The 23,249-nt window shown below is 40.2% G+C and overlaps 1 protein-coding gene across 6 annotated transcripts in view; it reads left to right on the plus strand.

Annotated features, from left to right (window-relative positions):
• The window catches only part of FGD4 (FYVE, RhoGEF and PH domain containing 4), a 252,879-nt gene that overhangs the window by 191,453 nt on the left and 38,177 nt on the right, over positions 1–23,249 (plus strand). For all 6 annotated transcript variants that reach the window (XM_039471828.2, XM_074403053.1, XM_074403051.1 and 3 more), the window contains exons 5-10: positions 7,133–7,222; positions 9,575–9,720; positions 10,447–10,603; positions 16,986–17,124; positions 20,398–20,456; positions 20,767–20,913. In XM_039471828.2, the coding sequence (XP_039327762.1) occupies positions 7,133–7,222; positions 9,575–9,720; positions 10,447–10,603; positions 16,986–17,124; positions 20,398–20,456; positions 20,767–20,913 (738 nt within the window). The remainder of the gene's footprint in view (positions 1–7,132; positions 7,223–9,574; positions 9,721–10,446; positions 10,604–16,985; positions 17,125–20,397; positions 20,457–20,766; positions 20,914–23,249) is intronic.

The raw sequence follows: 23,249 nt of genomic DNA on the forward strand, positions 1-23,249 counted from the left end.
AGAGATCGAGACCATCCTGGTCAACATGGTGAAACCCCGTCTCTACTAAAAATACAAAAAATCAGCTGGTCATGGTGGCGTGTGCCTGTAGTCCAAGCTACTCGGGAGGCTGAGGCAGGAGAAGTGCCTGAACCCAGGAGGCGGAGGTTGCGTTGAGCCGAGATGGTGCCATTGCACTCCAGCCTGGGTAACAAGAGCGAAACTCCCGTCTCAAAAAAAAAAAAAAAATCTTCATTCATGTCCTGTAAAAACTTGATAATTTCCTTAGGTTATTTACATACATATTGTTTTAACTATGAAGTCTAATAAATAGATGGGGAAAGCTGTAAGACCTTTTAATAGTTTTGAATATATGTTTTTAGGAAAATTCTTCCTACCTAAAATGAAATCACATATGAGAACATGTGCTGAAGAGTCATAAAGCATAATATTTTCTGATTCATTTTAAAATAATTGAAGATTTTGCCTCTGAAGCATCTCGGGAAACTAATTGTTTTTAGCAAAGAATTTACAACATTCTTTCCAGAAGATCTGCTCCCGCTGCTTGGTAGTTTCGAGGCAGGATTGGATGGCACCAATATTTAGAAGAATGAATCGCTGGCGCCGTCCAAGTGTTTGTGCCTGTCCAGTTAATGAACTGTGGGAGCTGCAGTGGGGGCCCTTTGTTCTGCCTCCAGCCATATGGGACAGTCATGCCAAAAGGTCTGAAAAGAGCTGCAGGAGCTGGTGACATCTGCAAATGAGGAGGCAGGACTGATACTGCAGTACATTCATGAAGTAGTGGGGTACAGAGACTAACAACCAGGCTGAACCTAAGCCCAGAGAGAAAGGAGCAGATCTCTCCTAAAGGGTACTGGAGGTGTGAAGGCATACAGTAACAGCCTAGGAAGTACATTACGCAGAAAGCGGAAAGTTAATTGCATACTCTATTATTGTAAGAGGAGTGTAACTTTTGATGCTGATAGGTTTAGATATGCTCTTGCGTATTTTTATTTTGAGGCAATGCTTTGGGAGTCACCTTTCAATTTATGAGTATAGTATTGTGTATGTAAGTTTAAAATCCCTTTATTTTATTTATTTATTTTGAGACAAGAGTCTTCTTGTGTCACCCACGCTGGGGTGTAATGGCATGATCTCAGCTCACTGCAGCCTCCACCTCCTGGGTTCGAGTGATTCTCCTGCCTCAGCCTCCCATGTAGCTGGGACTACAGGCATGCACAACCATTCCCAGCTAATTTTTGTATTTTGAGTAGAGATGGGATTTCAAAAGCATCTTACTTTGGATATCTCTGTTTAAAATACAGGGATCGTCAAAGTAAGATGCTTTTAAAATAGCATTTTTGAAAAATTATAAATTATGTTGAAAAGTCAGGCTTCTTTTCTTAGAATTCAATAGAAGAAAATGGGATTATATATTAAATTAATAGTGCATGACTACTACTGTTTCCCAAAGGATTGCAAGAATAAATGGCTTCCTGATAAAGTGCTAAGCACAAGTAGTGGTTATATAACTTTGAAGTGCTCCATGTTAAGAAGAAATATTTACCTATTTAGCTTTCCTATTTAAAAAACATTAGGCTACAGCCCCAATGAACCAGCAATTTTAAAACTACTTTATTATTTATACGTAATTCTAATATAGTAATAAAGCCCCATGCATGCAAATAAATCATATATTTCTCTTTAATGTACTTATAGATCAGTTTCCTTAAATAAGTTTTTTAAGTTGGAAGCCACCATATTGTCACTTCAAAATGACTGTATTTTGTATATCTGATAATTACGAAAATGCTGAAAAGTCTCTCTTTAATAGAATTTATGTTGGAAAAAAGAGTATATAAATTAAAGTGTACAGTCATAATACATTTCATTTGCAGGTGGATTTTATAAGCAGATAGTTGGTGATTTTTCAGTCTGTCTATTTACAGGCAGATATCACAGTCTTGGGTTTTGTTGCAAAGAAAGATGATAGTGACCAAGGTATATCATGAATAGTAACTTAAAATCGTGTACTTGCCTATGCGATACAGTTAGTTTCTAACTCTCTGACCTTGGGTAAGTAACCTGGCCTCTTTGAGCCTCGGGGTTTTGTTTTGTTGTATGTATGCTGTCTGTAAAATAGAAATAATAATGGTACTTATCGTTGTAAGGATTCATCAGTTTATGTAAAATAATTGTAATGGTGTCTGGCACACAACAGTTAGTGTGCGTTAGCTTTTATTATTAGGGTGATATTATTATTGCTGTTTTGATTGACCTAAAGCAAGGCACCATTGGTCCAAGATTTCCTCATCTCCATCTTGAAATCCCTAGTAATTTTTCTGCAAATCCTGTATGTAAGTGGGTGATATTAAACCATATGTTGTCTGCAAGCTTACTTTTTACTTATCTTTGTGTTGGCTTTGTCAGGGTTAGGGACCTAACATGTAGAAGACCATCTGTGTGAAGAGAGCATAGCTTTTGCTAATAACTGCTGGCATCCCTCTTGGATTTTGCAAAATCTGACCAGGATATCCGTAATTGCCAAGTTCAGCTAAAGCATGCCTTGCAGTCAGCAAAGATTGTTTCTGATAATCTTCCTATTTAAGATTCTTTAGGACTGTGGAAGACCTCAGGGGTGACTTCATTGCATAGCAGTATTATACAGTAAGGTCTGCTAGTTAATATATTCTCTGATTCATGAAAGATGTATTATTTTATCATGGCACAAGTTCTGCCAAGTTGCTCTCTTTAAAGATATTGTCAGAATTCGAATCAGAACATAGGGTATGAGTGAGTCAAAAGAATCACCGTCACCACTATCAGAATAAAACCAAGGGCTTGAGAAGAATAAACTGCTGCCACTAATAACAATATGCATGTATTTCAAATGAATTTTGCTGAATGACAGAAGCAAGTCTCAAAAAGCACATGTATTTATATGACATTATAGAAAAGGAAACATCAGTAGGTACCAGGATCTGGTGCTAGGAGCAGAGAGGGAGTGGACTACAAAGGGGCACAGGAATAGTGGCGGCATGATGGAATTATTCCATATCTTGACTGTGGTAGTGGTTGTGTCAGGGGTCCCCAGCCCATCGGCCACAGACTGGTACTGGCTGATCTGTAGCCTGCTTTGGATGGGGCCGCACAGCAGGAGGTGAGCAGTGGGGCAGACGAGCAAGCAAGTGAAGCTTCATCTGTATTTACAGGCGCTCCCCATCACTCACATTACCATCTGAGCTCTACCTCCTGTCAGATCAGCAGCAGCATTAGATTCTCCTAGGAACTTGAACCCTATTGTGAACTGTGCATGCGAGAGATCTAGGTTGCATGCTCCTTATGAGAATCTAATGCCTGATGATCTGTCACTGCCGCCCATGAACCCCAGATAGGACTGTCTAGTTGCATGAAAACAAGCTCAGGTTTCCCGCTGATTCTGCATTACAGTAAGTTGTATAATTACTTCCTTATATATTACAATGTAATAATAATAGAAATAAAGTACACAAAAAATGTAATGTGCTCAAATCATCCTAAAACCATTCCCCTCCCCCCGCCCCAACCCAGTCAATGGAAAAATTGTCTTCCATTAAACCAGTCCCTGGTACCAAAAAGATTGGGGACCTCTGAGTTACATTTTGACGTTCATTTGTCAAAACTCCTGGAACTATACACCAAAAAGGGTGAATTTTACTGTTTATGAATTATGCCTCAATCATTCTGGCTTAGAAAAGCAAAATAAAGCAAACAGCTTACGACATTGATGCAGGGGAGTATTTCTCTCAAATATGAAGGACAACATATTCCTGTATCTTCCTCTTAAATGTTAATAGGTTTCTTACGTATTTACTATGCATATATGTTTACTTATTACAGTTGGAAAGTCATGTTTTTATCCCACAAGGTATTTAAGTTTTATCTCTTTCTCCTTATAAGTAGTAATTGCTTAAAAATTACTTAGGTTTTTAAATTTCATGGAGTTTCCTGCATATGTATCATATACCATTCTGGATGCTTCTGGTCACGTGTAACACTTAGCCTGGAAACAAGAAGGAAGTTTTATTGTCTTCATTCCTGTGGTTGTGGACTGGCTGCTCATAACACTTAAGCCTACATATACTGTCATTCTCTGGGAGCCCCAAAAAGAGATGTCTCCCATTGGCTCTGCCTTAAGGGAAGGAAGCTTCCTATTGCCAAAGCCTTCAATGTGTATTTCCTCATATCTCATTGTCTCCGGAACCAATCACTATGTACCCGGAACCAGTCTCCATGTACTTGGTTTCTTACATTATTCAGGGCCCCACCTTTTGATCTGGAAATAAAGTCTGTTTCCCCAGAGGAATTGGCTGTATAGTAGTAATATATACACTAACTCAATCTGGATACTAATAAGAAATGAGGGGTGGGAAATATGCCAAGCCAGCAACCAGCAATGCTAGAACATTATCCTGAATTGTATTAAGTTAAGCCAAAACTTTGCCTAATTGTGGAATTAGGTGACTACATCTTATTTCTGTATTTCTGAGATGACTAATTATTTAAACACTGTTATATTGCTTTACCTGAGGACTTCACATAAAAATACCTCATTTCAATGCCACCCTAAGAAACAACACATTAACTTTACATGTTAGAATGAATCTTGTGTGTAAAGTTTAAAGCATGAAGTAGATATCATGTGATGAACACAGTGAAGTTGTCATAGGATTTAATAGCATTTATACACAGTTTAAAATACAGTGTTTATACCAAAGTTAGACCCTGGCTTAAAATATGCTTTGGTCTACTTTGCTTCTAGAGTTTTGCCTAAACTTTGACGATACTTTATAATCTCCTACAGAGAAAGAGTATTTCAGCCGGGCGCGGTGGCTCAAGCCTGTAATCCCAGCACTTTGGGAGGCCGAGGCGGGTGGATCACAAGGTCGAGAGATCGAGACCATCCTGGTCAACATAGTGAAACCCCGTCTCTACTAAAAATACAAAAAACTAGCTGGGCGTTGTGGCGCGTGCCTGTAATCCCAGCTACTTAGGAGGTTGAGGCAGGAGAATTGCTTGAACCCAGGAGGCGGAGGTTGCGGTGAGCCGAGATCGCGCCATTGCACTCCAGCCTGGGTAACAAGAGCGAAACTCCGTCTCAAAAAAAAAAAAAAAAGGAAAGAAAGAGTATTTCAGCGAAGTACTAGATAGAAAGTTTTCACTACAAATATTTACGTTTGAAAGATAAAATACCTTCCAGTAGGATGAAGCACAAGGGCTTTAAATAGTTGAAGAAGGCTCTATGGACAAGAATGGAAATTCAGCAGTCAAAACGAAAAGTGTCTTAGACACCTAGAGAGCTACAATAGCAAGAGCATATGCCAGGCAGAGAGGATGGAAAGAAGAAAGGTTTAGAGATGGCCAGAGGCACATTTGGGTAATAATCAAACGTGTTTGAGTGATGTATTTGGAGAAATGGGCCTGTGATGATAGAATGAGGAGGAAGTTAGAGGAAGTGAGTAGAGGTTTGAATAACCCTAAATATACATAGTATGGATTTTATCCTGTCAATGAGAAGAAGACCACTGAAGGCTTTTCTATGAAAGTAGAATTATGTGTGCAAGATTGTTGTTGTTTTTTTTTAAGTTTAGAATTTTCTTTTCACTTGAAGATAAATAGCCCTAGAGAAGTACATGGAAGGATATACACTTGCATATTTTTCTCAGAGCAAAAATTTTAGCATATACATTAGAAAGAATTCCACAAAACAATTGACAAAATACAAAAATAAAAACATTCATTAGACAATGGCTTAACTGTCTGGAAATACTGTTTCTTTTTAGTATTCAAATAATTAATTCATTCTTTACAATGCTTTATAAATGTGAAGCAAAGGAAAGTTTTAGAAAGATTCCTCACACAACAATATACAAGGTAAATTAGAACCATAAAATATTGGAATCAGATTATTTGATAGCTGTTGATTGGCGGGGGCTTGAGAAGAGATGAGCAAAACAGGGTGGCACTGTTGAGAGCTTAAAGGATAAATGCTGAAGACATAGTATCATAAATAGGACTTGGTAGCGGTCAGGATCCCATTGTAGAGAACTAAGTTTACACTAATTCAAGATTTCAAAGGCAGCTAACTGTACCATTACCAAGAAGAGAAAATTAGGAGTTAGTAGTAGGGTAGAGGTCTTTTAGAAAAGATGAATTTGGTCTTGTGTTGTCAGCATGTCAGAGTAGTCATACATGTCCAGCAATAGTTGAATAGTTAGGTATGTGATTGCTACTCATTCATTCATTCGTTGAGCAATTTTGTATTGAGTACCAGTGTTTTTATTGAAGCATTGTAGTAAGCACAGGAGGCACGGCAGCTAAGAAGAAAAAAAAGTTTCTGTCATCATGAAACTGGCAGGGTTATATAAATATATTTAAGGGTTAAATAAATACATACTGAAGAAATAAAGTGGGATTTAATTCTAAATAATATGGGCAGACAGGTGAGGGGGAGCATAAATGAAACAAGATTAACAATGAGTTGATAGTTGTGGAATCTTATTGATGAGCTTGTAGGGGTTCACCTTACTATTTTCTGTATTATTTGATTGAAGTTTTTCTTTGTCTTTTTTTTTTGTTTGTTTGTTTGTTTTGGAGATAGGGTTTTGCTCTGTTGCCCAGGCTAGAGTGCAGTGGCACAGTCATGTCTCACACAGCCTCAGCCTCCTCCCAAAGTGTTGGAATTATAGGCATGAGCCACTGCAGCTGGCCTAATAAAATGTTTTCTTAATAAAAATTTAGTGTATAAAGCTGATAATTAGACAAGATGTCTGAGTCATGAATTTCCAAAGTGTAGCCTGAGAAAAATGGAAAAATGAAGAAAGGGTAATGCTAGGAACTGAAAAAGATAAAAAAATTTCCAGGAGAAGGGTAGATAACGATAGTGGTAACTGCTGTAGAGGTCAAAGGAGAAACTATAGTTTAAATCTGGCTGCTCGCTAATTTCTCCTTTTGTTCATTTCTTGCCTGACGTCTCTTGATGGCTGGAAGAACTAGGTTACTGAGAAGCTTGAGAAAACTGTTTTGATCAAATCATTTGAAGACGTGATTTTTCACTTTAGAAATATTGTCCAAAGTTTTTTTCCTAATGTATGAATATCTGTTCAATTTTTAGGAGACTAATGAGCAAAAACTTCACAAAATAGCCAATGAACTTTTGCTTACCGAAAGAGCTTATGTCAACCGGCTAGACCTCTTAGATCAGGTAAGATTTTGTTTCTCAGAATTATTTTATGTTTTTGCATTGTACATCATTTTAACCTAGTAATTACAGTATTTTAGAAACTGCATGAAGGAAGGGCCTGTGTTTGGCTAGTGAAAGGTTCTTGCTCAAGTAAATCTCTAGCACTTTCAGCTTTGTCAGTGAATTCACTAGGTATAAGCATTTTCTAATTTGTGAAGAGTAGAGGTTTCTCTCTGTATGAATCACAAAATATGTTTATCAGTGTCTTGTAACTTAAACACTAGTCTGTTTCTTGACCTTTCATTGTCATCCTGGGGACCATGTTACCATTATATTCTAAATAAGATATTGATTATTCTGGCTGGGCATGGTGGCTCACATCTGGAATCCCAGCACTTAGGAACCAGCCTGGCCAGCATGGTGAAACCCTGTCTCTACTAAAGATACAAAAAATTAGCTGGGTGTGGTGGCGCACGCCTATAATTCCAGCTACTTGGGAGGCTGAGGCAGGAGAATCGCTTGAAACTGGGAGGCAGAGGTTGCAGTGAGCTAAGATCGCACTACTGCACTCCAGCCTGGGCAATAGGACGAGACTCCATCTCAAAAAAAAAAAAAAGATGCCTTAGTTTTCAAAAGTTATTCTTATGTTCTTAGATTTTCCAAGTGTATATTTGAAATGATACTTAAGGTTCCATGATGAAAATACAAAACGTGATAAAGTAGATTCACACATTAAACAAATATCGGCTAGGCAACTTTATGCCGGGTACTATATTAAGTGTTTCATGCAAGGTTGAACAAGTGAACTTTCAAAATCCTTCTGGCCCTATGACTACGCCAGCTCAGATCATTTAGTTTCACCATGTTGGCCAGGCTGGTCTCAAACTCCTGACCTCATGATCCACCTGCCTCGGCCTCCCAAAGTGCTGGGATTACAGGCATGAGCCACTGTGCCTGGCCCCTAAGGCATCTTAATCCTGTTTCAGCAATAAAGAATAGGACAAATGGTAGATTGCCCATACAGACTCCTTGGTAGAGGGGAAAGCTGCCATGTAGAGTGTTACTTATAAGAATTGTCCCACTTGTGCCACTGGAAACTGTAATTGCATGGAAACAGGCAATCTCGTGGATACCTCTTCGTCATCGGTTCCAGAAGTGAACCGCTTGCCTGCTAGGATGAGCTGTGAGAAGCCATTTTAAGTCTTACGCTCTTTGAAGGAATGAGTTTATGGATCAGATCATTTTTGAAGAAATTTGACCATAAGCCAAAATCAAATCACGTCAAGTTTGTACCTTTGAAAGAACTTTCTTCCTTATGGGAATTACAGACCTGAAACTTTAGATATTCCCATAGTGGAGATACTTCTTTTCTCTTATCAAGTTGTGTGGTGTTTGGTTTTTTTTTTTTTTTTAAGCTAAATAACTTAGCAGCTCCTGTTGCTGAACTTTTAGAATTCTAGAGTCCTAGTTACTACAGTAACCTAACTATTGGAGCCTCTGAGGACAATTTTGTGTTCTTTTTGCCTCTCAAGAAAATGCAGTAGAGGTGAATTTAGAAAATTAAAAACCATCTGGACATTATGAAGGAATAGACCTCCTTCTGCCTACATGTAACAGAATGGCAATTAAGAGGTATAGTAGCCCTAGTGAAGTATAGCTAAGACTAAAGGTTCGTGTGGGTTTTGGTGTTTTTTTTTTTTTGTCTTTGAGGTATGTGTTATGTGTAGAAAGAGACTTTTCCCGCTACATATCAATGTTTTAAGTTACTGTGCATTATTATTTACTAAAAAGCAAGTAAATCGTTGAGAATTGGTATATTCCTTTGTCCATTCACTGGCCAGACATTATGCACTTGTTCTGTTGTGGGAACTAAATCATGATATTATTCTTTCCCAAGGAGCATGCAGTTTTAATAGGAAAGATGAGATTTATGTAAACCAACTACAATAAAGGGAAATACGTAATAAGTGCCATAGAAGTCTTTCAAAACATAAAGAGAAGTGAGAAATACCACAATTACTGTGTGTACATAAAGTGTTTTCACATTTCTTAACTCTGGCTTATGGATAGAAAGGATTAATTCTATTTGTGAGTTGGAAATTTTCTGGCACAGAAAAGGTAAATTATTCGCCATAATATTCCTTTTGATGGGAGCATAGCCTAGATTAGAATCAAAGCTTCCTAATTCTTATTCCTGAGTCATCTAAATCAAAGCATATACTCACTCCTAAATTTCCAATGATGGATTTCTTGAACCGTAAACTTTTTCATTTGCTCAATAAAAAGTTCCTATGAGCCCACTATGTGCCTAGCACAGTGCTGGGTGGTTAACCACTAAATGTGAAGTAATGCTCGCATTATTCTTTTATTCAGGTATTTTATTGCAAACTGTTGGAAGAAGCAAACCGAGGCTCATTTCCAGCAGAGATGGTGAATAAAATCTTTTCTAATATTTCATCAATAAATGCCTTCCATAGTAAATTCCTCTTGCCAGAGCTGGAGAAACGAATGCAAGAATGGTAAGAGGAGTAGATAGAAAATGATATGTTTAAGGCAGTCATGTAAGATGCTGTGTTTTTCAGCTTTTAAATTGAAATAGAAATGCCACACACAACTGTAGCTAGACATTTATGCTAAATGTTTACATTGAAGACCACTGATAGACGTTGTGGTTCAAAGAACTTCATGTCCGCTCTCCAAACTGTCATTTGATTAGTGAAGACAAAATATCGGGTAATGTGGAGCTTCAAGAATTCCAGAGCATCTCTCTTTGCTATGTCATTCCCATAGTCCCTTTAAAAAGGTGCTGCGTCGTTCTTTACCTGCCTCACAGTATGGTGAATGAGATAAAGCACAGGGTGTGATTACTTCCTCTCTAGTCCTGTCAATTTGCTCATTCTGTAAGAAATCTTAATGTGCCAGGCATGGTGGCTCATACCTGTAATCCCAGGACTTTAGGAGGCCAAGGCAGGCAGATCACTTGAGCCCAGGAGTTCAAGACCAGCCTGGGTAACATGGTGAAACCCCGTCTCTACAAAAATTACAAAAAACTAGCCAGGCATGGTGGCGTGCAGCTGTAGTCCCAGCTACTAAGGGGGCTGAAGCTGGAGGATTGATTGAGCCTGGGAGGTCGAGGTTGCAGTGACCTGTGATCATGCCACTGTACTATAGTCTGAATGACAGAATGAGACCCTGTCTCAAAAAAAAAGAAGTTTTAATGACTTGTTTTTCTATATTCGATACAGGGAAACTACCCCTAGAATTGGAGATATCCTTCAGAAATTGGCACCATTTCTTAAGATGTATGGAGAATATGTGAAAGGATTTGATAATGCAATGGAATTGGTTAAGAACATGACAGAACGTATTCCCCAGTTCAAATCATTGGTTGAAGAAATTCAGGTAATAGGACTGTTTCATGCAAAGCTATGAATTACTATTTCCATACAAATGATAGTCTTCTAGACCTAAAATTGAGATCTAGAGATCTGTCCGAGATACCTAGCCAAAATGTATTCTACGCCAAATTATGCGGAGATCATCTTTGCAAAGCTGAAATGTATATCAGTCGCATGCTGCATACTAAGCAATAATGTCTCCATTTGCGTTTGAGGCCAGCAGAGGATGATTTTTATTAGGGTCTACATAAATTTACAAAATGAGTTTCCTTTCAGGTCTGTGCCTCTCTTGCCTTCTTTCAGAAGTTGAGTTGTTGAAAGGAATGTAAACGAATATAAAGAATGATTGCTGTAAACCCCAAGATTTTGGAAACTAACCATTCTTTTCTTTTGTCACTTGGTATCTGTATCCTCATTTTCTTCTGTTTCACCAAACCTAAATAATACACTTTAATAATACTATAATAATTTCCACTTGATTTTCTAGTCTTATTAATATCATATTCTTTGATATAGTTTAAATGTTGAAAAGGCATATTTTAGGTCATCTAAGATTCTTGGTGTGGGAAATCTGCTGTTACTTGACTGTCTTCTTTTGTGTGATGAATTTTTTTAATTGTACCATTTTGATTCCTCTAATTGTCAAACTATTTTTCGAGTTATTTTATAGTGGTTGCTTTTAGGATTATAGTATGCATCTTAATTTTTCACAATGTACTTCAGATTATACTCACCTTAATTCTTGTAAAATGTAGACACTTTGTTCCAGTATAGCCCTGTTCCCTCATCTATGCTCTGTGCTATTCGTGTCCTGTATATTACGTTTTTATATGTTGTGAGTCTGTAACACAGTGAGGAAGGGTATGAGAAAAAATGTATTTATAAGTCTATTTTTTATTAACTTTTATATTTGCCCGTTTTGGAGTAACTTTCTTTCAGCATAAGTGATTGTTGTTTCTTATAAAGCAGGCCAACTAGCAATGAATTCTGTCAGTGTTTGTCTGGGACTATACTTATTTTTTCTTGACTTTTGGATGAATGAAGAATGAAGTTCAGTTTTGCTAGATTCTGAATTCCTGGTATATGGGTTTTTCCTTTTTTTTGAGACGGAGTTTCGCTCTTGTTACCCAGGCTGGAGTGCAATGGCGCGATCTCGGCTCACCACAACCTCCACCTCCTGGGCTCAGGCAATTCTCCTGCCTCAGCCTCCTAAGTAGCTGGGATTACAGGCACGTGCCACCACGCCCAGCTAGTTTTTTGTATTTTTAGTAGAGACGGGGTTTCACCATGTTGACCAGGATGGTCTCGATCTCTTGACCTCGTGATCCACCCGCCTCAGCCTCCCAAAGTGCTGTGATTACAAGCTTGAGCCACCGCGCCCGGCAAGGGTTTTTCCTTTTTTATTTTATATTTTGTTTTTATAATTTTTATTATTTTTTTAGAGACAAGTTCTTGCTCTTGTCACCCAAGCTAGAGTGCAGTGGCCCAGTCACAGCTCACTGCAGCCTTGAACATCTGGGCTCAAGCACTCCTTCCACCTCAGCCTCTCAAGTAAGCTGGGACTGCAGGCATGCGCCACCACCCTTGGCTAAATTTTAGATTTTTTGTAGAGACAGGGTCTTGCTGTGTTGCCCAGGCTGGTCTTAAACACCTAGACTCAGCCTTCCAGAGTGCTGAGATTGCAGGCATGAGCCACTGCACTCAGCCAGGATATGGGGCTCTCCCCCAGGACTTTGAATATGTAATCCTCCTGCTTTCCATCCTCTGTGGTTTCAGACAAGAAACCAGCCATTGATTGTATTGTTACTCCCATGCATGTGATGAGTCACATTTTTCTTGATGCTTTCAAGATTTTCTCTGTTTTTGGCTGTCGCCAGTTCAAATATGATGCATCTGGGCGTGGACCTTTTTGTATTTGTCCTAGTTAGGGTTGGTTGACCTTTTTTAAAAAAATCATTTTCAGAAGTTTTCAGCCATTATTTCTTCAAATATTTTCTGTCTTTTTCACTTTCTCTCTCTTTTTTTTAATCTTTTGACTTCCATTACACAAATTTTGGTGGGTTCCTTTTGTTTGTTTTAGAGATGGTGTCTTGCTATGTTGCCTAGGCTAACCTTGAATTCCTGGATTCAAATGATCCCCCCAAACTTTCTTCTATTATTCAGATTCTTTCATTTCTACTAGTCTTTCTTCAAGTTCCCTGATTCTTCTGTCATCTCAGATCTGCTGTTGAATCTATAGTGAATTTTTCTTTTCAATTATTATATTTTTCGCATCCACAACCACAACATCTAGCTAGTGGAGTTACTGGCTCTCACCGCTCACCCACTTCAGGGATCTTCACTTCTACTGATGTTGTTGGGTGCGTGTGTTGCCCACCACTCCAAACTGAATGAGCCCTTTTCAGCCTCAGCAGAAGAGCCACTCACCAGTCCTCATAGCCCATGCCACCCTGGGGGCCCCTTTGTCATGACTGAGCTGGGAGAGGGACAGGAGCAGCCCCAGGCTAGAATGCCACAGATTCTCATCATTCTTACCCAAAGTTCAACAGTTTTTAAAGTGTAAACACATTCCAGATTGTTGCATACCTTTTAATCAATTTCTAAGACGCTTATATTAATTTTGTCAATTTTATCTAGCTTTATAGCTGCTTTTATTTTTTATTTTTCATTTTTTTGAAGGTAGAGTCTCCCTCTGTCACCCAAGCTGGAGTGCAGTGGCATGATCTTGACTCACTGCAACCTCTGCCTCCTGGGTTCAAACGATTCTCAGGCATCAGCTTCCCAAGTAGCTGGGATTACAGGTGTGTGCCACTACACCCAGCTAATTTTTGTACTTTTAGTAGAGACAGGGTTTTTCCATGTTGGCCAGGCCGATCTCAAACTTCTGGCCTCAAATGATCCCCCCACCTCGGCCTTCCAAAGTGCTGATATTACAGGCCTAAGTCACTGCACCCAGCCTATAAACTGCTTTTAACAGGGAGGATTTGTCCGTCTCCTCATTCAGCTATAGCCAGAGGGCCTACCTCATCCCCTCCACTCCTTTTTTTTTTTTAACATTCTTTTCTTTTGTAATTAAACACTCGCCTACCTCACTGAATACTGGGCTCCTCCTTTGATTTTTACCAGCTTCTTTTCCTAATACGGAAATGTGGGCAGAGCACAATGAGTTTGCCTTCTACGATCTTCTTTCTTTTCATACTTTTCGTTCATATCCTATTCCTGCCTGCCTCTAACTATCTTGCCAGACAGATTTCCTCTAGGGTTGCTAGTCTAGTTCTCTACTCCCAAACTCCAGGTACAAATGGCCAAGCATGTGAATATCTTGTCATCCAAACAGAGTCAACATTTTCTTTTCCTATTTTTAGCTCCCAAGCATTTTTCCATCTGACTTTTTAGGCCTTGCACAGAGTAGATAATTATTCTGATATGTATTGGATTTATTAGGTGACACCATTATTCTTTTTATTTATTTATTTTTTTATTTTTTTATTTTTTTGAGACGGAGTTTCACTCTTGTTACCCAGGCTGGAGTGCAATGGCGCGATCTCGGCTCACCGCAACCTCCGCCTCCTGCGTTCAGGCAATTCTCCTGCCTCAGCCTCCTGAGTAGCTGGGATTACAGGCACGTGCCACCATGCCCAGCTAATTTTTTTTTTTTGTATTTTTAGTAGAGACGGGGTTTCACCATGTTGACCAGGAGGGTCTCGATCCTTGACCTCGTGATCCACCCGCCTCGGCCTCCCAAAGTGCTGGGATTACAGGCTTGAGCCACCGCGCCCGGCCGGTGACACCATTATTCTATCATTCACCAGAGCTTGACAACTTAGCTTTATCTTTGATTTGTTACATTTCTTCATTCTCTGTATGTGTTCATTTGCCTGTGAAATAATGTATTTGAAGCACTTAACATAGTGCTTGTTGCATAGCAATTGCTCACTAAATGATGGTGATGGTGGTAGTTACTATCTTACCACACTCTGAATTCTGTCTCTGCAATGTCTGTCTTCTCCATATTACGACGAAATGACATGGGTTGTGAAAAGAGTCGTAAACTAGGAATCAAGTAACCTAGTTTAGAATCCTAGTCCGCCACTTATAGTCACTTGACCTTAGAAAACGCTTCTAAATTATCAGAGCCACAGTTTCTTCATGTAAAATATTTGGGATCAGTAATACTTTCCTTGATGTACATAATAGATTAGGGGAAAATCTAATGAGATATTTAAATTTATAGAATTAATATCTTAAACCTAATGAAGGAAAGCTTTTATTCTCTCAGTTTCTATGCCACTTTCAGGCCCTTATTACTTTCTTCCTGGTCTATAATAACAACTTCCAAACTAGTTACCGACTGTCTCCCCAAAGCCACACTGCAGTGGGTTAATCTAATAGACCTCAGATCTAATGATACAACTGTCATGCACAAAAATCTATATTAGATGAAAAAAATCTAAACTCACCTTGACATCATGACCTCATATTGCCTTTATGTTACATCTTCCATTTCCTTCTACTTATCTTAGTTGCCAAGAAAACCTCTCTGCTCCTTTCATTGAACATATTTCTTGCTTCATTACCGTGGTCCTCTTCTCAGGTGTCTCCTCCTGGGCTTGCTCCCTAGTCTGTCTTCCTCTCCAAAGCCTGCACTCATCAGAGGTTGTGTTAAATGTTCCATTCTCTGTGAAGCCTTTAGTTACTTGTTTACTTCAGATGCAAACACCATATCTTAATATAGCTTTGATGCCTTTCAGTGCCCTGATCATGGTGTGAGTTCAGTATATATTTTAATGGGATTTCTTCTTTGTTTAACAGGAACAAGAACATTTCTTATTTTTTCCTCTCTTGTGTTAACAGCTTCTTGAAAGCAAGTGATACAGACTCAATTTTGCCCTGAGAAATGGAGCTCTATTTTCACAAAATTTGGTTTCTAATGAAAAAGAATGCTTTGAACTAATGAAATAGTAAAATTTTCTGACAGATAAAAGATGCCCAGATCGTGTTCTTCTATATGGAGTCTTTTTTAAGTTCAAAGGAAATGATATTTATCATAGCCTTGTTATGAAATAGTTTCTGCTGAGTCCAAAGTCATTTAATACAGTTGTTCTTAGCAGACCTCGTTAAATAGGCACATCTTTTAAAAAATCTCTATAGAATGGTTTAATAATGTGACTTCACAAACCCTTGTAGTGACTAATTGAAGTGGTTGTCAGCAATCTGCAATTTTCTTGCTTAAAATTCTGCTTCATTTTCCCCCCTTTCTGTGTGCTTTTTTTTTCCTCTCTCTTTCTTTCTTTCTTCTTCTTCTTCTTCTTCTTTTTTTTTTTTTTTTTTTTTTTTTGAGATGAAGTCTCACTCTGTCACCCAGGCTGGAGTGCAATGACATGATCTCGGCTCACTGCAACCTCTGCCTCCCAGGTTCAAGCAATTCTCCTGCCTCAGCCTTCCAAGTAGCTGGGATTACAGGCGCATATTACCATGCCTGGCTCATTTTTGTATTTTTAGTAGAGTTGAGGTTTCCCATTGTTAGCCAGGATGGTCTCAATCTCCTGACCTTGTGATCTACCAGTCTCAGCCTCCCAAAGTGCTGAGATTACAGGTGTGAGCCACAGTTCCTGGCCCCCACTTTTCCTGTTCTTAAACCAGATAGTCCTCAACTTCAATGTTATAGAAATATTGGGTGTTTTTAAATGCATATTCTCTAGCTGAGCATGTTGACATGTACCTATAGTCCTGGCTACTTTGAAAGCTGAGGTGGGAGGACCACTTGGGTTGAGGAAGCAGAGGTTGCAGTGAGATCACACCACTGTATGTCTGGGCAACAGAGTGAGACTGCATCTCAAAAAAAGAAAAAAATGCATATTCTCTATCTCCTTCCCCAAAGATTGTGATGTTATAGATTGAGGTGGGGTTCAGCAATCTGCTTTTTTTTTTTTTTTTTTTGAGACAGAGTCTCACTCTGTCACCCAGGCTAAATGGCACAATCTCGGCTCACTGAAACTCCTGCCTCCTGGGTTCAAGTGATTCTCCTGCCTCAGCCTCCTGTGTAGCTGGGACTATAGGCACGTGCTACCACGCCTGGCTAATTTTTGTATTTTTAGTAGAGGTGGAGTTTTGCCATGTGGGCCAGGTTGGTCTCCAACTCCTGACCTCAAGCGATCCACCTGCCTCAGCCTCCTAAAGTGCTGGGATTACAGTTGTGAGACACTGCTCCCAGCCAGAAATCTGCATTCTAAACAGAGCCCAGATATGTCTGATGCGGGTGATGGACAGTCACACTTTGTTGAAGAATATTGCCCTTGACGATAGTTCCGTTTTACAGTAAGTCTCTAGACTTGATAACCTAACCTAATTTTTAAATGTTTCTTGGAAAACCTTTCTCATTACAGAAACAGAAAATCTGTGGGAGCTTAACTTTGCAGCATCACATGCTAGAACCTGTTCAGCGGATTCCCCGGTATGAGATGCTCCTTAAGGACTATCTAAGGAAATTGCCTCCTGATTCCCTGGACTGGAATGATGCTAAAAGTAAATGCTATTTTTGTTTTCTCCCTATTACAGAATAATCAAGTGGCCAAGCAGCCTTATGGTTTTAAAGGGAGGTATATCTCACAGCTACTTTAGTCAAATGTTGCTATTAGAAGATAATTTCACTGGAAATTGTTATCAACACCTCAGTTAGGCAAGTCACTTTTGAGCCAAAATGACAAGTTTAGAGCAATCCAAATCACATTTCTTTTGCGGGTTCATGTTAGTCACTGGCTCTGAAATATAATATTACAGTCTTAAAGACATCTAGAATAGCAATACACAATTTCCTTCTCAGAGGAAGAATACAACCATTCAGATTTACAAGTGCTGCTGTTTAATGAGATAGGTTGGTGCATGCCAAGAAAGCTAAGGTGACATTCACTATGTAAAAATAACTAAGCAGAGTTGGCTCTACCTGCCCTAACATTCCTACCATAACAGGAAATGGTGCTTTTTATTGTCCAATAACATTTTCTCCAAGAAAACTTTATTTCACTTCTGTTAGATTATCTTATTTTTCATTAGATTATAATGAAAGGGTTTTGTTTTTGTTTTTGACAGAATCTTGCTCTGTCACCAGGCTGGAGTGCAATGGCACGATCTCTGCTCACTGCAACCTCCGCCTCCCGGATTTAAGGAATTCTCCTGCCTCAGCCTCCTGCATAGCTAGGATTACAGGCGCACGCCACCATGCCCAGCTAATTTTTGTATTTTTAGTGGAGATGGGGCTTCACCATGTTGGCCAGCTTGGTCTCGATCTCTTGACCTCACAATCCACCAGCCCCAGCCTCCCAAAGTGCTGGGATTACAGGCGTGAGCCACTGTGCCCGGCTGAAAGGGTGTTTTTTGTTTGTTTGTTTGTTTTTAAGGCTTATGAGCTTCAATAATACTTTAGCTTTTTCATGCACTTTTACAAATCAATCAGCTATAAAGGCATGAATGAAAATTTAAGAAATAAGAATGGCTTGATATTCAACAAGCAGTAATGGTACTTGGGTATAACTTTAAAACATTGCTACTTTCCCTTATAATTTCTTGTTTTCTGTCCTAAGTGAATCTTGATGAGAGGTGAAGTACATAAAACATTATTTTTTGTCTTGGATTGTTAGCCTTTTCTTTTTTGTTTTTACTTTGAGACTAAGTCTCGCTCTGTTGTCCAGGCTGGAGTGCAGTGGCATGATCTCTACTCACTGCAACCTCCACCTCCCTGGCTCTCCCTGGTTCAAGTGATTCTCCTTCCTCAGCCTCCCGAATAGCTGGCATTATAGGCACCTGCCACCATGCCTGGCTAATTTTTTGTATTTTTGGTAAAGATGAAGTTTCACTGGGCTAGCCAGGACAGTCTCAATCTCCTGACCTCATGATCTGCCAACCTCGGCCTCCCAAAGTGCTGGGATTACTGGCGTGAGCCACCGTGCCCAGCTAACCTTTTCGTTTTTTTAATTATTATTATTTTTTTGAGAAAGAGTCTTAACTCTGTTGCCCAAGCTGGAGTATAGTGGTGCGATCTTGGCTCACTGCAGCCTCCACCTTCTGATTTCAAGCTATTCAGCTGATTTTTGTAATTTTAGTAGAAACGTGTTTTCACCATGTCTGCTAGGCTTGTCTTGAACTCCTGACCTCAGATGATCCACCCACCTCAGCTTCCCAAAGTACTGGGATTACAGGCATGAGCTACCGTGCCTGGCCCTGATCATTAGCCTTTTCTTGAACACAGGCTGTTTCAGATATGTTTCTCCCACCATTTGAGTGACTCTGACCACAGAAACTTCTCTTCTCCACTTGCCCTTTCCATACTGTAGAATGAACTTGACTTCCCATCTCAAACCAACTACTTCCTAGGAAGTCTGCCCTATCTCCATTTTCTACCTACCTTGCCTGACTGCTTGATTTGAGTGGCAGATCTAGTGGTGGGGGTGGAGGTGGAAACAGCACTGCTCTTCCTCAAACTCATCTCTAGAGCCGTGGCTTTATCCTGTCTTATTTTGTCTTCCTGGATCCTGGATCTTATATCAAGTGCACAGCATTGCCCATATCAGAATAGTTCTTTAAAATGCAAATTAAAATTCAGTTTCTTCTATGCTCAGACTTTGGTATCCCCTTAGATGCCCATATCATAAATGAGGTAGTTGGTGACATGGTATGGCATTTTATTACTTTTTTTGTTTGCTTGTTTTTCCATTGCTACTTTCACTAAAATTCTAAGGAAATCACCTAAGAAGGGCCTTTGGTGACCTGAAAGTAGGAATGAAAGCAACAAAAGTGCATTCTGTCCAGCAGTGCATGGAAGACAAAAAATGTAGTTGAAAAGTCTCAGGGTTGTTGTGGTAACAGAATTAGGCAGGCCAGTATTCACAAAACAGAAAAGAAAGGACGAAAACAGGACATGATTTAGGATTGAGAGGTGTTCTCTGGGGTCAGTCCAGCAAGAGGCCTCTTCACCAGCAGCCCCTGGAGCTCCTGCGATGTCCACACCAAAAAGTTCCCATTCCCACCTGCCCCAGCAACAAAACCCTCCAACACTGACCCCTTTCACCCAACCCGGGCTAGAACTGTGAATATATTTTCCCAAAGAAAGTCGGCTGTGTTTAGTAGTTAATTTACTCATACAATTAGTAAAATACTTAGTACTGCTGAAATATTTTAGAACTTTTGAGTCAGAAACCTGGGTTTAAGTATGGCCCTCCAATAGCATAGCTCTGTGACCTTAAGGTAGTTGTATTACTTCCCCATTTCATTTGTCTGCCAAATGGAGCTAAAATACTTAATGATTTAAGGCTGTATAAGAATTGATACTGTAATAAAGTACCTAGAATGGAGTTAGTGTACACTGTAAATTTCAAAACCTTTGAGCATAGAAGAAACTGAGTTTTTGTTTACATTTTAGAAAATTATTCTGATTTGGGCAGTTCTGTGCCCTCAATATAGGATCCAGGATTGAGGGAAACAAAATAAGTTGGGCTGGAGTCACCACTCAAGAGATTAACTAAGGAAAAGCAGTGATGTTTCTCCCTCTCCTTATTAATTTTGATGGTTCATTCTCGATTAAACCTGTGAGCCTAACCTTCATATGTGACTTTTTATAAGGAAAGATGAAGTTTCAAGTAATCTGCTTAGAAATGAACTTTAGGAAGTATCCAGTTCATAAATGGAAAATGCCACTATTTTTGTTGTGTCTTTCATCTCAGACTTTTTAGTGAGTTATTCAGCTATACAGAAGCACAGGAAGGACAAAGCGTATTTATTTACTTTTCTTTTTTTCCCATGTAGAATCACTTGAAATTATATCTACAGCAGCAAGCCATTCTAATAGTGCAATAAGAAAAATGGTAAGTGGTTTTCAGAGGAGACAGGAACCTTCTGATTAGACAATTGTCAGTAATACTGCCCAAATCTATGTAGATTTGGACCAAAGTGAATCGAAATAGATGGACCAAAAAGAATGTTTACAAAATGTTTAATATTACCCGGAATCACTCTCTGAACTTGTTAATAACTGATACAGTTTATATCAAAATATATGCTTACTCTCAATCCCTTCTGAATTATATAGATTTTAGTTAAGCTCAGAGTATTATTAAAGCTACTAAGTTGAAACCTGCTTGTATGTGATCTTGCTGTTTTGTCTTCATTTCCTAGGAGAACCTAAAGAAACTCTTAGAGATTTATGAAATGTTGGGAGAAGAAGAAGACATTGTAAATCCTTCAAATGAACTAATAAAAGAAGGGCAGATCCTCAAACTAGCAGCTCGGAACACATCAGCACAAGAACGCTATCTTTTCTTAGTGAGTATTATACTGTTGGCAAGTCATATAAGAATTATATATAGGCCGGGCGCGGTGGCTCAAGCCTGTAATCCCAGCACTTTGGGAGGCCGAGGCAGGTGGATCACAAGGTCAAGAGATCGAGACCATCCTGGTCAACATGGTGAAACCCCATCTCTACTAAAAATACAAAAAATTAGCTGAGCATGGTGGCACGTGCCTGTAATCCCAGCTACTCAGGAGGCTGAGACAGGAGAATTGCTTGAACCCAGGAGGTGGAGGTTGCGGTGAGCCGAGATCGCGCCATTGCACTCCGGCCTGGGTAACAAGAGTGAAACTCCGTCTCAAAAAAAAAAAAAAAAAAAAAGAATTATCTATAAAAATGTGGCTGGGCATGGTGGCTGATGTCTGTAATCCCAGCATGGGAGGCCAAGGCAAGTGGATCACCTGAGATCAGGAGTTTGAGATCAGTCTGGCCAAGATGGCAAAACACCGTCTCTACTAAAAAATAGAAAAATCAGCTGAGTGTGGTGGTGGTTGCCTATAATCCCAGCTACTCAAGAGGCTGAGGCAGAATTGCTTGAACCTGGGAGGTAGAGGTTGCAGTAAGCTGAGATCGTGCCACTGCACTCCAGTCTGAATGACGGAGCAAGACTCCACCTGAAAAAAAAAGGAATTATATATAAAAGTAGTTGTATACAACTTGAAAAGTAGGATGTTGCCTTATTCACCAAAGCAATTACATCTAACCTGGCTTAGTCAACAATGTCTGGATTGCATTTAGGGAAGTATTCTAAGTAACGTATTTTTTATAATTTTTCTTTATACTTGGTATGGAAGGCAAGCAGCAGTGACCCTTCTGGAGTGGTTGCTGCAACAATACTGGCTGCAGTGAGGGAGGCATAGCCAGGGCAGCTACCCAGTTGCAGCTGCTGACCCAGGCGTTCCTGTACTCTCAGGGGCCCAGGAAGCCCCCTGTACACCTGCAGGGTCAAAAAGTGACTGCTCCCACTGCCTGACCTCTCCCCACTCCCAATACCTGTTCCAATTTCAGAGCAAACTTGGGGCCACGCCTGGGTGGTATTGCAAACTAGCAGGGTGCGCAGACACTTGGGACAGTGCTGATATGCCAGCCCCCTGGTGCCCCTCAGTCCCCTTCAGACTTTGAGCGCCAACAAGCACGGGAGGGAGGCCAAGGGGGTGCTAAGGGTGGCTCAGTGTGGGCCTATGGGCACCTTTTGCCACAAACAGCCTGGGCATTGAGGATGGCAGGTCGATGGCAGCTGGAGGCAGACAGGCTCTTGGGTGGAAAGAGGCAGGTCTGCAATGCAGCCCACCTTCAGCCCTGGGACAGCCTGAAGCCTGAGGGCCGGGCTGCCAGTTCCATGGACCAGAGTGAGAACTTATGGTGCATTTTCCAGGCCTGCCCATAGCTGCCCATAGACCAATCAGCATGCACTTCCTCTCCTGTGAAGCAAATAAAATCCCTGGACTCAGCCAGACTCAGGCAGATGTTGGGATGGCCTGCCTGTGGAGAGGAGCTACCCACTGTAGGTCTCAGCTGAGAGCTGAGCAGATGTCGGGACAACCTGCCTGCGGAAAGGAGCTATCCACTTCAGGTCTCTGGAGAGCTGTGCTGTCGCTCAGTAAACCACCTCTTCACCTTACCCTCCAGTTGTCCACATACTTCATTCTTTCTGGATGTGAGATAAGAACTCGGGACCCACTGAATGGCAGGACTGAAAGAGCTGTAACACAAACAGGGCTGAAACATGCCCCCACTCACCATGTTGTAGGCAACATGAAGGAGAGAAAGAGAGAAGCTCTTCGTGGAGCCCAGATCTAGGAACTCCCTGAGCCAGGGCTATACCGCCCTGTTTGGGGCTCTGTTTCCTGGTATCTCCAAGCTTCCAGACATCACCACCTTCGCCAGTGCCAGCAGTGGAAGCTGCTTGCAATACACTTGGTCCAGCCACAGCTTTGCAGAGAGCTGGCACCCATGCTGGTGCCTGGAGCTGCTCCCCTTAGCTAAGTGTAATGTATGCACCTGTAGTCCCAGCTACTTGGGAGGCTGAGGCAGGGGAATTGCTTGAACCCAGGAGGCAGAGGTTGCAGTGAGCCAAGATCACACCACTGCACTCCAGCCTGGTGATAAAGCAAGACTGTATCTCAAATAATAATAATAATAATAATAATTAATAAATAAAAACATCAGTTTGAAAAGAGCCCCTGTCAAAGCTTAATAAACTTTCGCTTTCATTGTGATTGTTGTTAGAGAAACAGACACAGGAGTGAAAAGGCTGCCTAACGAATAGCACACAATACATTCTTAGGACGTTATTCATGTCTGACTTTTC

Source organism: Saimiri boliviensis, chromosome 7 (genome assembly GCF_048565385.1).
Source record: "Saimiri boliviensis isolate mSaiBol1 chromosome 7, mSaiBol1.pri, whole genome shotgun sequence".
Taxonomy (NCBI): Eukaryota; Metazoa; Chordata; class Mammalia; order Primates; family Cebidae; genus Saimiri; species Saimiri boliviensis.